At 36.5% G+C, this 19,009-nt stretch overlaps 1 protein-coding gene across 1 annotated transcript in view; it reads right to left on the bottom strand.

Annotated features, from left to right (window-relative positions):
* Positions 1 to 17,912, bottom strand: part of LOC121382033 (ephrin-B2-like) — a 352,171-nt gene extending 334,259 nt beyond the window's left edge. Inside the window, exon 1 of the mRNA XM_041511501.1 lies at positions 17,616 to 17,912. Within this exon, the coding sequence (XP_041367435.1) occupies positions 17,616 to 17,734 (119 nt within the window). The 5' untranslated portion in view covers positions 17,735 to 17,912. The remainder of the gene's footprint in view (positions 1 to 17,615) is intronic.
* Positions 17,913 to 19,009: the final 1,097 nt, after the last annotated feature.

Here is a 19,009-nt window from a genome sequence, read left to right as displayed (position 1 = left end):
GTGTTACATGTTTGTAGATTAACTAAACTTAGTGTTCATTTTCGTGGGCTAAAACTAGGGTCTGTCCCTTTAAAAATGTGTAATGATTAGAAAGTAGATATTTTCTTGTACCATGATGGTGAGAAACTCAACTATCCCAAGTCTTTCTTTTCATGTTCAGAACAAAAACAAAATACAACCTTCAAAACTTGAGGATTAAATTGTTGCACTATCTGCATCCAGTGTTGATTTGTAAAATGTAATGATTAGAAAGTAGATATTTTCTTGTACCACGATGGTGAGAAACTCAACTATCCCAAGTCTTTCTTTTCATGTTCAGAACAAAAACAAAATACAACCTTCAAAACTTGAGGATTAAATTGTTGCACTATCTGCATCCAGTGTTGATTTGTAAAATGTAATGATTAGAAAGTAAATATTTTCTTGTACCACGATGGTGAGAAACTCAACTATCCCAAGTCTTTCTTTTCATGTTCAGAACAAAAACAAAATACAACCTTCAAAACTTGAGGATTAAATTGTTGCACTATCTGCATCCAGTGTTGATTTGTAAAATGTAATGATTAGAGTATATACCTGCTTGTACTATCATGGTCAGACACCATATCCCCAAGCTAGTCTTTCTTTTCATGTTAAAATATACAATGTTGAAGATTTGAGGATTAAATTGCTGCACTATGTTCCTCCAGTGCGGGGTATTAGAGCCGCCTGTTTGTGCTGTGATGGCTGGACACTGGTACGCTAATCTTCCTGACCACCGTGTTCTCAAAGTCCCCACGATGGAGGATGAGATGACAACTAAGGAGGAAGTGTACACATCCCAGGAACACACCAAGGTCCCGTGTGACATTTGCTGTCGGGTCATCGAGAGGAAACCAAGATGGCGGATCTTCTTAATTACAGACTTAATACAGTAAAAGATCCTGATTGATGGAGCAGCAAACAATGACAGAACTGAAAGTTGCCCTTGTTTGTCATAGCCAACCTTTGTGGTATAGCTATAGTGGTTAAGCCATCAGCCTTAAGGCTAGAATGTAATGAGTTCGTATTCCAGTACTGGCTACTATCAAAAGTTACTTCTAGCTCTCTCACTAATCACTAAAAGTTTGTTTTGTAACTAGTTTAACGACATCACTAGAGCACATTGATTAATAAATCATTGGCTATTAGATGTCAAGAATTCGGTAACTGTGACATATATGGTGGTCTTCTGAGGAAACCTCCTACATTTTCCCATTAGCAACAAGGGATTTTTTAATAAGTACTTTCCCACAAACAGGACAGCACATACCATGGCCTTTGATATACCAGTCATGGGGCACTGGTTGGGACAGAAAAACAAAACAATCAGAGAATGGGTCCACCAAGGGTATTTGATCCCTCAAACCAAGAACTAATGTACAACTAACGTACAACTAACATACAACTAACATACAACTAACCATACAACTAACCATACAACTAACTATTAACTGACTGCCCTGGACAGATAGCCTAGATAGCCAAGATATATATATACTCTTCAAAAAAAGAAACGCAAAAGGGTACAAATGGGTTATAACTCCGATTTTATGTTTCCTACCGGTTCATGCTTTGTGAATATAAGGTCATTGCATGTCCCAAACACATTCCCACGGTTACATTCGATAAAACGCAGCTACTGTACAATAAAGTTCCAAAATGTGAATATTCGCAAAAACGCAGCCACGTGCAAACCATGTCACCACTGCACGTGCGTTGTCTGCACATGCAACATGAACACCGACAGTATAAACGTGCAGGGTGTTCGCTTGTCTGGCCTCTGTATCTGGCCGACAGTTGACAATCCAGGACATGCCACGTCTCAGTGAACCGCAGAGAAACAATGCCATCGGCCGACTAGACGCAGGCGAATCCAGAACGGCCGTTGCCAGGGCATTCCATGTGTCCCCAAGCACCATCTCCAGACTGTGGGACCGTTACCAGCAACATGGATCAACACGTGACTTCCCTAGATCCGGTCGACCACGGGTCACTACCCCCGGGCAGGACCGCTACATCCGGGTACGCCACCTTCGGGAACGATTGACTACTGCCACCTCCACAGCCGCAGCAATACCAGGTTTGCGCAGGATATCCGACCAGACCGTACGGAACCGCCTACGTGAGGTAGGAATTCGTGCCAGACGTCCAGTTCGAGGTGTCGTCTTAACACCACAACACCGTCGACTCCGACTGCAGTGGTGCCAGATTCATCGACAATGGCCTCAACTGCGATGGAGACAGGTGTGGTTCAGCGACGAGTCCCGATTTCTGCTCCGACGTCATGATGGAAGATGTCGCGTGTATAGGCGTCGTGGTGAACGTTATGCGGCATACTGCGTGCAGGAAGTGGACAGATTCGGCGGGGGTAGTGTCATGGTGTGGGCAGCCATCTCACACACTGGCAGAACTGACCTGGTCCACGTGCAGGGCAACCTGAATGCACAGGGCTACATTGACCAGATCCTCCGGCCACACATCGTTCCAGTTATGGCCAACGCCAACGCAGTGTTCCAACATGACAACGCCAGGCCTCACACAGCACGTCTCACAACGGCTTTCCTACAGAACAACAACATTAATGTCCTTCCTTGGCCATCGATATCACCGGATTTGAACCCAATTGAGCATCTATGGGACGAGTGGACCGACGCCTCCGACAGCGACAACCACAGCCCCAGACCCTGCCCGAGCTGGCAGCAGCCTTGCAGGCCGAGTGGGCCACCATCCCCCGGGACGTCATCCGTACTCTGGTTGCTTCAATGGGCAGGCGGTGCCAGGCAGTTGTCAACACACGTGGAGGCCACACCCGGTATTGACTCCAGATGACCTTGACCTTGGTGGTGTGTCCTATCACTTACTCACAATGGACTAGAGTGAATTGTGAACAATCCTGCAACATTTGGTAATTATCGGACTCACCATTCAATAATTAAATCAATTCTCCAAATGTTACGACAATGTGGTTTTGCGTTTCTTCTTTTGAAGAGTATATATATGATCAGGACAACATGTTTGAAAATTTACTGTACAAAAACACAAAAGTAAAGTTAAAATTAAATGAAATGCTGATCAAATGGTTAGTCCATCAAATACTGTTAATAAAATACTGTGTATACAATATGCCTTTTGTGTGGGAAAGTATACACATAACACATTTCTGTTAATAGAAAATAGTTACACTCTATTTTTTTAACAATTGAAGTCACAGCAGTGGATTAAATAATGCAAGGAAAACCAACCAACCAAAAAAAAAGCAACCAAACCACCACAAAATAACAACAATATGCCTATTTCATTATTCATAAATATGTGACTCACTAACATCTTTTATATTAAAATGTTCAATTATTCATGTTTCTAATGCAAATTGTTATGTCTATATTTGACCTATTGCCATTTTTATATACACACAGTTTTTTAATGTATTTAAAACTTTTTTTTAATAGTTTATTTGCATCAAGATTCATTTAATGTGATAATGTATTCTACTGTTATTACCATGGCAGTCAAGGAGACATTCATTAGTAGCATTCGGCACTGTGTGTGATGCCACCTCCCTAATATGTCGGCATAAAAGTCTATTTCCGTGCATCACCAACCTTCCTCTGACTAAGACGACCACATGTACAGTGCAACCCCTCTTAACCGGACACCCTTGGGATCAAGACAAATGTCCAGCTTTAAGAGGGATGTGGTTTAGAGAGGTTAAGTTCTGTCTTGGTTTTTAAAAGGGGACTCTGTAAAACAATCGGTTTTGAGGGAATTCCGGTTTACTGAGGGTCCGTTTTTGAGAGGTTTCGCTGTACATCAATATGATTTATTATCAATCCATTTATATTCAAGTGCACCTACCCACTGTGATATGCTATAAAATCATGTGTAACAAAAATGAAACCAATTTAAAAGTAAAAAATTGAATTCAAGCCAACTGGTTTTCCACCAAGGACGATAATTTATGTAAATAACATGTACGCCATTTTGTAATCCCGTGGAAATGTTACAATCACAGGTAAATCAAACCCTGGGAATGTGTTTGGAAAGGTAATAAAAACATTTGGGAACAAAAGAATATGTAAAAGTAAGTCTATACAGGTATATACCTGGAAACAGTCATAAAATGAGACGCAAAGTGCTACTAAAGTTTCATTGCTAGCTAAGTGTATGCAACATTATGTGCAACATTATGTACAACATAAAACATATTATTAATTAATGTGTTATACTGTGCCTTGTTTATTTAACCAAAGTAATTAATGTGATAATTAAATCTGAATTTAATTAAAAGTAAATGATCAAACAAAATCTACATAGGCTTAACTTTTCTTTTTTTTTCTTAAAAAAAAAAAAATAAGGTTCATTAATATTTAATATTATCATGTAATAAATGGAAGACTGAGAGTAGCATTCAATATTTAACAATAAAAAAGGAATGAATGAAGGAAATGTTTTATTTAACGACGCACCCAACACATTTTATTTACGGTTATATGTTGTCACATGATTAAGGACCACACAGATATATAAAGAGAGGAAACCCGCTGTCGCCACTTCATGGGCTACTTTTTAAATTAGCAGCAAGGGATCTTTTATATGCACCATCCCACAGACAAGAAATGAGGCCACAGACGGAGATGGATCCTAAACCGACTGCGCATCAAGCGAGTGCTTTACCACTGGGCTACGTCCTGCCCCCAATAGAAATTGAGTATCTATAGAACTGGAAATTAATGCCAACTAATATATGTTTCTATTAAAAGAAGATGAATGCAATAAACAGTCACAAGATATAATAACTGTCAGTCACATGTTATCAGAAATGTCCTAACCTTCAAAATAACCAGAAACCAATAAGCTACATATATTTAATAAACATTAGACTCTGTATACTGCAAGAGTCTAACCCATTTAATACTGCAATTTTATTAACTACGCGGTATTGATGTATTGTTTTCAATATTACGGGCCAAATTTACAAAAGATATTTATTCCTTGGTCAAGTGTAACTTGTCTAAATGCCAGTGTATATATATACATAACTTTAGTATTTAACAGTTAAATGCATTTAAAATATATATACTATATTATCATTTGAACACTGAAATTGTAAAGTTGGCTCAATATATAAAGTTGAGTTTGAGCTAATTTAAAAAACTTTCAAGTAGGTTTTGCAATGTTCAGAAAAGAGCATGTTGAAGAGATCAAACAAATAAAGTTAAAGTTTTGTTTAACGACACTACTAGAGCACATTGCTTTATTAATCATCAGCTATTGGATGTTGAACATTACATAATTTTGCATATAATCTTAGAGGAAACCTGTTACATTTTTTCATTAGCAGGAAAAAAGGGGTCTTTTATATGCACTTTCCCACAGATATGACTGCACATACCATGGCCTTTAATATACTAGTTGCACTTTCCCACAGATATGACTGCACATACCATGGCCTTTAATATACTAGTTGCACTTTCCCACCATGCACATACCATGGCCTTTAATATACTAGTTGCACTTTCCCACAGATATGACTGCACATACCATGGCCTTTAATATACTAGTTGCACTTTCCCACAGATATGACTGCACATACCATGGCCTTTAATATACTAGTTGCACTTTCCCACAGATATGACTGCACATACCATGGCCTTTAATATACTAGTTGCACTTTCCCACAGATATGACTACACATACCACATGGCCTTTAATATACTAGTTGCACTTTCCCACAGATATGACTGCACATACCATGGCCTTTAATATACTAGTTGCACTTTCCCACAGATATGACTACACATACCACATGGCCTTTAATATACTAGTTGCACTTTCCCACAGATATGACTACACATACCATGGCCTTTAATATACTAGTTGCACTTTCCCACAGATATGACTGCACATACCATGGCCTTTAATATACTAGTTGCACTTTCCCACAGATATGACTACACATACCACATGGCCTTTAATATACTAGTTGCACTTTCCCACAGATATGACTGCACATACCATGGCCTTTAATATACTAGTTGCACTTTCCCACAGATATGACTGCACATACCATGGCCTTTAATATACTAGTTGCACTTTCCCAGATATGACTGCACATACCATGGCCTTTAATATACTAGTTGCACTTTCCCACAGATATGACTGCACATACCATGGCCTTTAATATACTAGTTGCACTTTCCCACAGATATGACTGCACATACCATGGCCTTTAATATACTAGTTGCACTTTCCCACAGATATGACTGCACATACCATGGCCTTTAATATACTAGTTGTGCGGCACCTGTTGAGATGAAAACAAAAAACAATCACAGAATGGGCCCACCAAGAAGGTTTGATCCTATGATTTAAGCACCTCATTTCAACACTCCACCAACTAAACAAGACCCAGTCCATAGACCAAATAGTTCAAGATAACAGTGGTTCAAAATAAAATATAAAAATAAATATAAGCAGTCTTGAATGTTGGTACTATAAAGCACCGGTTAATAAATGACAATGTTACATGTTTTTAATTCCTTGTTACATAAACTGTTCATCATTTATATCATGAAATAAATACAGAATTACCTACATAAGAAAAACACATGACACCAAAGAATAAAAAAAAAGAATTAAAAAAATGTTTTATTTAATGACGCATTCAACACATTTTATTTACTGTTATATGGCATCAGACATATGGTTAAGGACCACACAGATTTTGAGAGGAAACCCGCTGTCACCACTACATGGGCTACTCTTCTGATTAGCAGCAAGGGATCTTTTATTTGTGCTTCCCACAGGCAGGATAGCACAAACCATGGCCTTTGTTGAACCAGTTATGGATCACTGGTCAGTACAAGTGGTTTACACCTACCCATTGAACCTTGCGGAGCACTCACTCAGGGTTTGGAGTCGGTATCTGGATTAAAAATCCCATGCCTCGACTGGGATCTGAACCCAGTACCTACCAGCCTGTAGACCGATGGCCTAACCACGATGCCACCGAGGCCGGTATAAGAATAATGTACCATACTCAAATACTATTCATGTATATATTTAAACTACAATTCTTCATTCATAATAATTATTTATAACTTAATTGTATTGATATAAAATTACAGTCTTAAACATCTCCCTGGTTATGTAATCAAATGTTGGTCATTTGGTTCACATCGATTACCCGGTATAAGCAGTTATCAATATAATGATAATGTAACCAATTCTCTACTATACTTATTATACGAGATTTGTTTGTGATGAACTTTGTGACATTTCAGTGCTCCTAGAAAATGTGAACGCACTTTTAATAGATAATTAAGGAAGTGCATGCAGAGTGGGCTTTCAGTGCATAAAGCTCTGTACCATTGACAAAAATGAAAGCATTAAGTCTGATCAATATATGATGGAAGCAAAGACTTACTATATCCTGAGAAGAAGCTACAGGTTAACACTTAGCCATACTTCTAATGTAAGCTGTAAGGAACAGTCAACAGCTCATATAATGTGATTGCTTCATATCATCAGTATAGAATTTATTATGTTTTAAGTCAATACAGCTGCACATTAAGAAGCTTTTACCTGGAATAATAATTATAGAATGTTCTTGGCTTTTCCAACCAGCAACATTTTAGTCCTGGAATGATGCTAGTTTTTATAAAAGACTGGTTTGAAAGTGGTGACAATAGACATTGCAATGGTGGTGAGAACTGATGAATTCTGAAACCATTTATTTGAGATTCTTATGTTATAATGGGTTATTAGAAGAACCATGTTATATAATGTACTTAACACACTGGTCAAAGGACACATGTATACTGATGTACAAAAATTAACACCAGACTACAAATACATGTAACCTTCTCTACATAGGTTGATATCCCAGTATCAAACTAACACCTACCAGTCCTAAGGCTGATGTCTTAGCCAGTGCACCATCAAGGTCTTTGCTGTTTGTCTGTCTCTACCTCCATTTTCCTCTCTCTGTCCCTTTCCTGCACACACACACACACACACACACACACACATTCTCTGTCTGTCTGTCTGTCTGTCTGCCTGCCTGCCTGTCTGTCAACAAAATGTGACCAGTACTGGAAGATGAACCCAGTACCTACCAGCTATCAAAGCAATAGTCTAACCACTGTCCTATGGATCATTTCATTTCAACTTATTTTCATGCTTATATCCAGTTAAGGTTCATGCACACTGTCCTGGGCACACACCTCAGCTATCTGAGCTGTCTGTCCAGGACAGTGGGTTAGTTGTTAGTTGTTGGTGATTAATGAGAGAGAAGAGGGTGTAGTGGTCTTACACCTACCCATGGAGTTGTTAAACCTCGCTCTGGGTGGGAGCCAATACCGGGTTGCGAACCATGTACCTACCAGTCTTATATCTGATGGCCTTTCTCTCAGTCTTCCCTGTCTCGATCTCTCCCCCTCCCCCTCCCAATGCTAGTACTGAAACAAGAACCCATTACGAACCAGCTTTCAAAACAATAGGTGGGCGGGACGTAGCCCAGTGGTACAGCGCTCGCTCGATGCGCGGTCGGTCTGGGATCGATACCCATCGCTGGGCCCATTGGGCTATTTCTCGTTCTAGCCAGTGCACCACGACTAGTATATCAATGGCCATGGTATGTACTACCCTGTCTGTGGGATGGTGCATATAAAAGATCCCTTGCTGCTAATCTAAACGAGTAGACAATGAAGTGGAGACAGCGGGTTTCCTCTCTTAATATCTGTGTGGTCCTTAACCATATGTCCGACGCCATATAACCATAAATAAAATGTGATGAGTGCGTTGTTAAATAAAACATTTCTTTCTTTCTTTCAAAACAATAGTCAAACCATTGCCCTATGTATCGAAGCCGGTTACAATTAGCATCCAGTATAATCTCTTTACTACAAGCATGTGTATGATGACTACTTGTTCCGAGTGGTGGTTATCAGTACACTTATCCCAACAAGACATTCAGAGGGGCAGCCCACGTCCTTCAGATCAATACTAGAGGCTGTTATCACCTCCTCTCAATCCAACACCCACCGTGATGGCAATATGAGGGGATTAGTTGCACTACAGAGGCTACTTTGACCAAAAGATGACCAGAGGTGACTACAGGATTATAGCAAGAACTGACAAAATGGTCATGGAAAAATTCTTAATAATAATTAAATGTAGCAGAAAATCAAGGAGCCTTGGTGTCTGTTTGTTTGTTTTCTTGTTTTTTTACAGAATGAAATTTAATAAAAGGACAAACAAAAAAGTGGCTTGTTTCCCATTATTTAGTAGGAAAAAAATCAACAATAACATTTCTTTTTGGAAAATATTTTTATATGATCACCACATTTGACCAAAATTGTTGGGTTTTTTAAAAATAATTTTCTTGGTAATTGTTTTTTTAAAAACCTGCGCTAGCGTCATCAAGTTAAGTTTATGGTTGGTTAGGTAATTGGTAATGATTAATATTTAATATTATGTGTAATCAATCGTGAATATGAGAATATAAACTTATTATTCTATAGTATAGGTCCACAGAATGACTATTTGATAGTGGGATGGATACCAAAAGTTTGTTTTGTTTAACAACACCACTAGAGCACATTGATTAATTAATCACCGGCTATTGGAAGTCAAACATTTGATAAATTCTGACATGTAGTCATCAGAGGAAACTTGTCACATTTTTGTTTCTACTGCAGGAAAGCACATACCACAGCCTTTGACCAGTTGTGGTGCACTGGTTGGAATGAGAAAAAACTAATCAGTTGAATGGATGCACCGAGGTGGTATGTTCCTGCTATGCAAGCACCTCAAGCGAGCACTCAACCGACTGAGCTAAATCCTGCCCCTTGACAACAATTAGTCACATTGTCCAGATTTCAACAAGAAAGGAAGGAAATGTTTTATTTAACGATGCACTCAACACATTTTATTTAAGGTTATATGCCGTCAGACATATAGTTAAGGACCACACAGATATTGAGAGGAAACCCACTGTTGCCACTTCATGAGCTACTCGTTTTGATTAGCAGCAAGGGATCTTTTATATGCACCATTCCACAGACAGGATAGTACATACCACGGCCTTTGTTACACCAGTTGTGGAGCACTGGCTGGAATGAGAAATAGCCCAATGGGTCCACCGATGGGGATCGATCCTAGACCGACCGTGCATCAAGCGAACATTTTACCACTGGGCTATGTCCCGCCCCAGATTTCACCAACTACCACAACGCTTACACTTGACAGGAGGCAGGAAGTAAATGCTGCTCACGGTGCACAATATGATTTCTAATAGTCAGTTTCACAAGCAACTACCGGCCTCAGTGGTATAGTGGTTAAGCCACCCGACTTAAGGCTGGTAGGTACTGGGTTCATATCCCATCACAGGCCTTGGCACCGGGCTGGGTGGTGTAGTGGTTAAGCCACCCGACTTAAGGCTGGTAGGTACTGGGTTCATATCTCATCACCGGCCTTGGTATCGGGCTGGGTGGTGTAGTGGTTAAGCCATCCGACTTAAGGCTGGTGGGTACTGGGTTCATATCTCATCACCGGCCTTGGCACTGGGCTGGGTGGTGTAGTGGTTAAGCCACCCGACTTAAGGCTGGTAGGTACTGGGTTCATATCCTGTGACAGGACATGAAGAAATTAATATACTTAACCACTATATATTAATTTATTTTTGCTTATTTTATCTAAATTATTCAATTTGAATCCTATCAAGGTTTTTTGTGTCTGTTAAAATTATCAATGTCTCGTAAACATTTCAGGCCATTTTGACAGTCTACTTACCAAATTAATATTTAATCACATGAAAAACATACCGGTATATATGATTTTTAATATATTTGCAGTGTTCGACAATTTTTTTACAAAGTCCCTAGCCCCCAGAGAAGCTTTGACTAGTGCCCTATATATTATAACAATACAGTTGATAACTTCCACTAGCCCAGACCAAACATTTACTGGCCGGAACCCCGATTTGTATTAACACTCACAACTGTTTCTTTTCTTTCCTTTTTAACTCTGTTTTAATAAAAATAAAAATAAAAATTCTGCCATTTGGTGTCTGTGATGAGATAAAATGACTGCAACATGGATTACAGTTATCACTACACCTACTGAGTCCCCTGCTGACCAGTCTGCTGCTATCTACCATTGTTCACCAGACATCTCATTATAAGTCCAATTATGATTTTACATCAAAAACATTATCCTATGATGTGACCAGACCAAATGGTATTGGTCACATGAGGGATGAAAGGAAATGGAGAGCCATATAGACAGAGGAAAAAAAAAGAGTTCCAAAGAGGATCAAAAATAGACTATAAATTGAACCGTCTGCATTTTATGTTATGGATCTTTGTTATTTTTCTCTAATGACTTCCACTTCTCCACAAAGAAATGAGGCTGATGTACTTTTAATTAATATACAAAAAACTTCCCACTCACATATTTGAATGTAATAAATAACTTTACAAGCCCATAAAAACAAAATAAAAATAAATAAATAAATATAAATAAATAAATAAGTAAGTAAGTAAGTAAGTAAGTAAGTAAGTAAGTAAGTAAGTAAGTAAGTAAGTAAGTAAGTAAGTAAGTAAGTAAGTAAGTAAGTAAGTAAGTAAGTAAGTAAGTAAGTAAGTAAGTAAGTAAGTAAGTAAGTAAGTAAGTAAGTAAGTAAGTAAGTAAGTAAGTAAGTAAAGTAAGTAGTAAGTAAGTAAAGTAAGTAGTAAGTAGTAAGTAAAAGTAAGTAAGTAAAGTAAGTAAGTAAGTAAGTAAGTAAGTAAGTAAATAAATAAATAAATAAATAAATAAATAAATAAATAAAATAAATAAATAAATAATAAGTAAATAAGTAAATAAGTAAATAAGTAAGTAAATAAATAAATAAGTAAATAAATAAATAAATAAATAAATAAATAAATAAATAAATAAATAAATAAATAAATAAATAAATAAATAAATAAATAAATAAATAAATAATAAATAAATAAATAAATAAATAAATAAAAAATAAATAAAATAAATAAATAAATAAAAAATTATGTAGTTGATGAAATATTAAATTAGTTATGTAATAAAAAAAAAATTCCAGACATATATTTTGCTTTTATAAATTATTTTGGTGTGTTATAAAATAGAAACGACAGAATGTAAATAAAAACAAACCTTTTTTTATATAACACAGTTTACTATATAACCTATTTTGAAGTTAGTTGAAAAATCGATCTTCATTTAAATTCTTATTTTATTTTGTCAACTTTTATTATTTTATTTTGTTTTGTTGTTTGGGTTTTGTTTTCTGTTTTTATTGATTATTTCATTTCATTTCTTTCTTCACTAATTTCTTTATTTATTTTTATTTATTTATTTATTTATTTATTTATTTATTTATTTATTTATTTATGTGCTTGTTTTTAAAAATGTAGTTTGTTATTATTTGTAATATTATTCAGCATTCACTATGTATTCAAAGCGATTATTTATCCCCACACAGGGCAATTTTGAATGGTTGATGTACTAAGAAAACTACTACAGCACAAGAAGAAAATAATACTGGGCCGTTGAACATAAACTGTTTACCAGTTTCATCAACTCCAGGCCAGTCAGTGTGTCATTGATCACAGGGTTTGGGAAGCTAATATGCTAGGTTGGGCAACGATGTATCATAGAAACTGTTTGTCATAATAACCAAACTCAAACTGATAATACTGCAACCTGGGGTATAATTTTACACACGAAATGTATGGGTGTATACTGAAACAATAAACCATATATAAATACATCAATCTATAATGGTGATAACCACAAGTTATTTGCTGAAACAACTGTAATATATTTGTGAGACATAAGAATTCTTAAGGGATTTTTTTTCTTAAATTAGAAAGGTGTAATATTTTAAATGAATAAATATTACAGCTTTTTGATATACATGTACTTTAATGTAATATATTTGTTTAATGTATGTAATAATAATGTATGTAATAATACATAATGTGACTTACAAAACAATAGATATTTGCACAGATTATGATGTTTTAAAGCAAACATACTAACTAACTTTTTTAAAATATAAATTCTGATGTCAGGATTAAGTGATAATTGATATAGCAATCAGGCACACTAATTAGTTTTTTTTTCTTTTTAACCAATTATTATTATTATTTTAAATCATATAACTAATTTGCTATGAAAAACCAGTAATTTTCAGCTATTCATGAATATACATAATTCACAGAGCCTTGTCAACAGATTATGTGTAAATTCTTCATCTGCATAGCTATCAATTTCAATATAACAAACAGGCCAGTGATTATTGCATGTAAACGTCCTGTTGAATGCTAGGTTTCCTTATACCCCCCCCCCCCCCCCCCACACCAATGCATGATTTATTTTAAATACAGTACCTTTTAGTTAGGTCAAAGTTAACTTAGTTTTATGTCATACAACATTATATACAGACCCAATGCATTAAAAGTAAACAATATAAAGGTGAACTGTGTAAACAAACAGGATAGCACATATTGATATGTATATATTGCTCATAAAGCATAAAGCCCTAATTATACAATGACTAGTAAGTGTTGTGTTTTTTGGGTTGTTTTTGTTTTTACTTTGATGTTGCCTGTGGTTAACTGTAGTATCTGTTTAAAAAATCACAATATTGATTATCTATCCACCGAATGGGATCGATCCTATGGCTATCTGTACTCCAGGTGAGTGCTCTAGCCTCTATCCCCATGGGCAGAATGTACTTTTCATTTCATTTAATTTTTATGCTTATATCCAATTTATGTTCAAGCACGCTGTCCTGGGCACACATGTCAGTTATCCAAGCCATTTGTCCAGGACAGGGATTAGTAGTTAATATTTAGAGCCACACACCTCCCCATTGAGTTGTTAAAACTTACTCTTGGATGGCAGCCAGTACTGGGGTGCGAACCCAGTTACCTACTACCCCCCTGGTCAATGTCCTTTTGGCCAAACCCTCGTTAAATATTAAGAAGATAGGGTCAGAGGAAACATGCTTCGCCCCAAACCAATACCTCAAAATTATACTGCGTTCTTGTAAAAAAATGTTTTAAATAATTACAATGTCTATTAAAATAGTTTCACCATGGTCTCATAATACTATACAACTTCCTGTATCTTTAAAAAAAATCAAAAAAATCATAATAGCATACTAGCGTAAGAAGCGGAGGGGAGGGGGGAGGGGGCAAGAGAGCAGTTTTACTGACCCAGTAGCTACAGCGATTGTTTATGTGTATTTGTGTGTGTGTGTGTGTGTGTCCCCACCCCACTTATTGGCACCTTGCTACGCCACTAAAGATGTAAAAAAACAACAACCCAACAACATTTTATTCACAATCGTTGTCATATAAACGTATACTCACCATAAAAAAATATGCTACCTAAGGTGGGTTTTTTTGTGTTTCATAAATGATCTTTCTTATCTTATCTTTATTATTACAATATTAATAATATATATTACATATATATACTGGTACGAAAACACCTCTTAATATCAGTACTATAAACTGACCAAGAATTGCAATTTTAAAATACATCGATCATAAATTGTGGGTTTTTTCCCCATCTTTCTTTTATTTATTTATTTATTTATTTATTTGGTATGGGTGTGTGTATATATAATTCATACAGAAGAGTATCTCTAAATGTAAGGATGTATTTCATGTGATATTATTAGTTATATCTACGTGTGTGATTATTCCGCGACGAGATCTCGGTAACGAAGACAAGACAAGACAGACTAGCGCGTGCCGTCCGTTGCTCATTACTCGATATTATTCGGCACGCTTGAAACCACCGGTCCGGCATGGATCACGGCTTGCGGCCGACACTCGTGTACGAAATGGATTGCAAATGTCTCCAGCCCTCGGGCCACAGCCACATTTCCGCGTTTATCATCTGCTTCAGTGTCAGTTAAAAACAATAGACACCAAGCTCTAATTATGTACTAATCAAAGAAACGTGTTTACACATGGTATATGGGAAGTTAAAAACATCCACTGGATATTTTCTTCGCCTATAATATGAGCACCGTATATTGAAGATATACGTGTACGTATTAATTATTATATAAAACGACAGATGTATTCGATCTACGTTTAATATTAATAAAGGCGCGTCTACTGGAAATTGTACAGGGGTGCGTAGCAGGCGCGGATCCAGGATTTTTTAAATAGGGGGGAAATTTAAGTGGCCTGAAACGCGATTTCCTCGCATCTGAGTAACAAAATAGCTATATTAACGTATGTTTTTGGTATTGTCATACTGTTTTTGTTATCTTCAAAATTTCATAAACTCTGGTCTCTTCTTTTTTTTAAAGTTAAAGTGGTCATCTCTCCTTCCCATATTAGGCTGGTTTTCCGTTGACTGCGGCTGCCGGTAAATGGGAAGAAATATCGAAACAGTTGTTTCAGTAATATATTAAAGCAGTCAGAAACATGTTTAATATATAGTCAGTAACATTTTATGAAGAAACATATATTTGTTATGTAATTACAATCATTAAAAAGTCTCTGTTGGTCGATACCATCTTAAAAATTGTAGCAAACTCAGGAATGTCCCATTAAGACGATTTTCATAAACAAAATATAATTTAAAGACTCTTGGGAAATAAGTGCATTTTTGTGTAATTCCACTCTAGTGTATGCTATAGTTAAAAAAAAAAAAAACTTGACCCCAAAAAGGGGGGGGGGGGGGGACGGGGCTCTTGGGTCCCCCACTAAATCCGCGCCTGCGTAGACTATATGGCAAGCGATGTTTTTAGGAGGTCGGGTTGTGCTACCCGGAAAATACACTGATTTTTTAAATAGAAAATCCGTTTGGAGCAGGGAGAGGTTTCCAGCCGACTCCCCCCGTCCCCCGTATACGCGCATGTAATACGAGGAGTGTTTTATTCCATTTTATATTCCATTTATCCCACCCCCCACCCCTAACCCCACATATACACAGTTCATTGCGTCGCATTATATCGATTTTAAACTGACCGACAGTTAATTAACTAATTTCATGTTCTCAGTTTTCTTTAAGTTTATTAGGTCTGCTTTTAATTACTGCGATTACAGCTTTGCGTGTTATTAGACTTGACATAGTTTGTGACTGAATTCCCATTGATAACGAATTTTACCTTGCGAACAAACCGATGATCGACTTTTACAACAAAAGGTACGTTGATTGTAAAATACCAATAGAGAATCAAAGTATTAGTAGGATTCCCCAATATGTTACTATGGTTACCACTAATTCCTTTTCATTCACAGGCATTAATGTGCTTAACTAATGTTTGTATACACAACCACGCAGTTCATTATGTTCTAGTTAATATCAAATAGAAATTACACAACTAATATGATTAAACTTCATTTTCATTCTTGGGGGTAACCATTTTGACTATATTCACGCGTCAAATGAATATATATTATGACTAATAAATTATAATAATGACTAAAAAACCCCACCCCATTCCTGAATTTTAATGGTTTGCCTTATTTAATGCTGACTTTTTGGTGGGTTTTTAAAAAAAATGTCACACCTAATTTTAGATATACATGTTTCTAAATATGTCACACATGGTCGTAGGAATCGGGGTGGAGAGCTGGGGGATGGGGAGCTGGTGGGGTTTGAGCCCCCCTCCCCTTCCATTCAACATACCATTTATATATATACATTTTAAAAATGTTTGTGCCCTCCATACACTATAGCGTCCCCACCCTCCGCTTCAAATATTGTTTCTACAGCTCTGGTCAAAACGTAATCTATTTATTCTGATTTTACATAATTACCTTTTATTTAAATTATTTGTCTTCGTAAATATACTTGATGCGACTTCCTATTAATGATACAGCTACACATACAGTTTGTATGCTATCACATGGGCGTACATAGGATTTTGAAAAGGGGGTTCCAATACATAGGATTTTGAAAAGGGGGGTTCCAAAATAGATTGCAGAGATATTGGGCATATATTTCTATGTTGAGTAAATATAATAATGTCAGATATCAATGTCAGATATATTAAATTATAAAAAAAGCGATTTCAGGGGGGTTCGCCTATGTACGCCCATGTATCATCGCGCCATGTCATACCTAGGGTACAATTATAGGGGTACTGCGTTGTATATCCTCACCCAGTTATGTCTGGTACATACACTAATGAATTTAAACTTTATTATTTGAGGGAAAATACCGGAACTATATGAGAGATAGATATAAAAGATTCATCAATTATCTAACTCTTGGGGTTTAATATATATTTAAAAAAAAAAAAAAAAAAAAAAAAAAATATATATATATATAACAAATAATAAAAAGTAAAATAAAATAAAAATAAAACAAGTATTTTAGGCGATTGAGATTTAAAGACTGAAAAGAAAGAGATTGAAATTGAATTAAATTTTTATATTTTATTTATTTTGTTTTTATAAGGAGACCAATAGGTATTTCCCATCTGAAGTACTAGGATTCGGAAAGATACCTTGATATCGTATACTTATGTAACCTATACAGCAATATCGGATATATATATAATACTAATATAGTTAAAACAAGTTCATTATACTTACATTGGGTTAGTTGCGTTCCAGTAGATAGTTCGTTGTTTGAACGCCGCATTGCAGTGAAGCAGAAAGACACAGTAAATCCAAATTAGAATAGAAACAGGTAATTCGCATCCCCACGGCATCGTGGATAGACTCTACGATTGTTTATTTACTTTTAATATGTCCACTGTTCTAAACTGACATCCGCTGGCTTTCGCTGGACACCCTGCCACAGTTGTCATTCAGTGGTCGGTCCGTGGTATCCACCCGTTTAATGTGCACGTCACCCGAAGAACTTGGGAACTGCCCTCGCGTTGGCGGTCTCGCTGTTATCCGTCAGTCACCAAAACCATACAACACAGCTGACTGTATCGATGTTTGGTCACGTGGTGTTTAGATCGCAGGAGTGGTACAGGATTCAAGGGAAGTAACTGCGATTTAAATCCAATTGTGAGAAGCCATCTGTTGATTTTGCTTTTTAAACGTACATGTATAAATAAATACTTGTTCATAATAATACATTTTTTTTTAGCTTTATTAAAACTGCACATGGTTTCTGTTTGTGTATTTCATTGGTGAAATATATTAGAAAAACAGAGATTGCATATTTAAGGTAGATTTATCCATCCATCCATCCATCCATCCATCCATCCATCCATCCATCCATTCATTCATTCATTCATTCATTCATTCATTCATTCATTCATTCATTCATTCATCCATCCATCCATCTACCTATCAATTTACCTATTTTTGTATCTATTTATCTATCTATTTAGGTACTATGCGTGTGCGTACGTTTGTGTATACTTGTAAAATTAATTGTGATATTAGACAATAATATTATAACCATTACTTTATGAGGCGAGACGTAGCCCAGTGGTAAAGCGCTCGCTTGATGCGCGGTCGGTTTGGGATCGATCCCCGTCAGTGGGCCCATTGGGCTATTTCTCGCTCCAGCCAGTGCACCATGACTAGTACATCAAAGGCCATGGTGTATGCTATCCTCTCTATGAAATGGTGCATATAAAAGATCCATTGCTGCTAATCGAAAATGGTAGCCCATGAAATGGCGACAGCGAGTTCCCTCTCTCAATATCTGTGTGGTCCTTAACCATAAGTTCGACGACATATAACCGTAAATAAAATGTGTTCAGTGCGTCGTTAAATAAAACATTTCCTTCCATTACGTTGTGTATAATCTGGTGTAATAATTTGATCTGTTTTCAGGGATCGGAATCTTGACTTGAATTAACATGCTTCTATCACCCAATGTGTTCAAGCACGTCTATCGTGCACACAACATAAAAGGAGTGGATTGGGTGGGATAGTAGGCTACTAAAAGATCATAACAGTCTGAGAAACAACAGTTTTGAGATTAAAGCCAGAATGAAAGTTCACAGTGCTGGTTCAGATAA

This window comes from Gigantopelta aegis, chromosome 9, assembly GCF_016097555.1.
Source record: "Gigantopelta aegis isolate Gae_Host chromosome 9, Gae_host_genome, whole genome shotgun sequence".
Taxonomy (NCBI): domain Eukaryota; kingdom Metazoa; phylum Mollusca; class Gastropoda; order Neomphalida; family Peltospiridae; genus Gigantopelta; species Gigantopelta aegis.
This window is presented reverse-complemented; position numbering and strand designations above follow the sequence as displayed.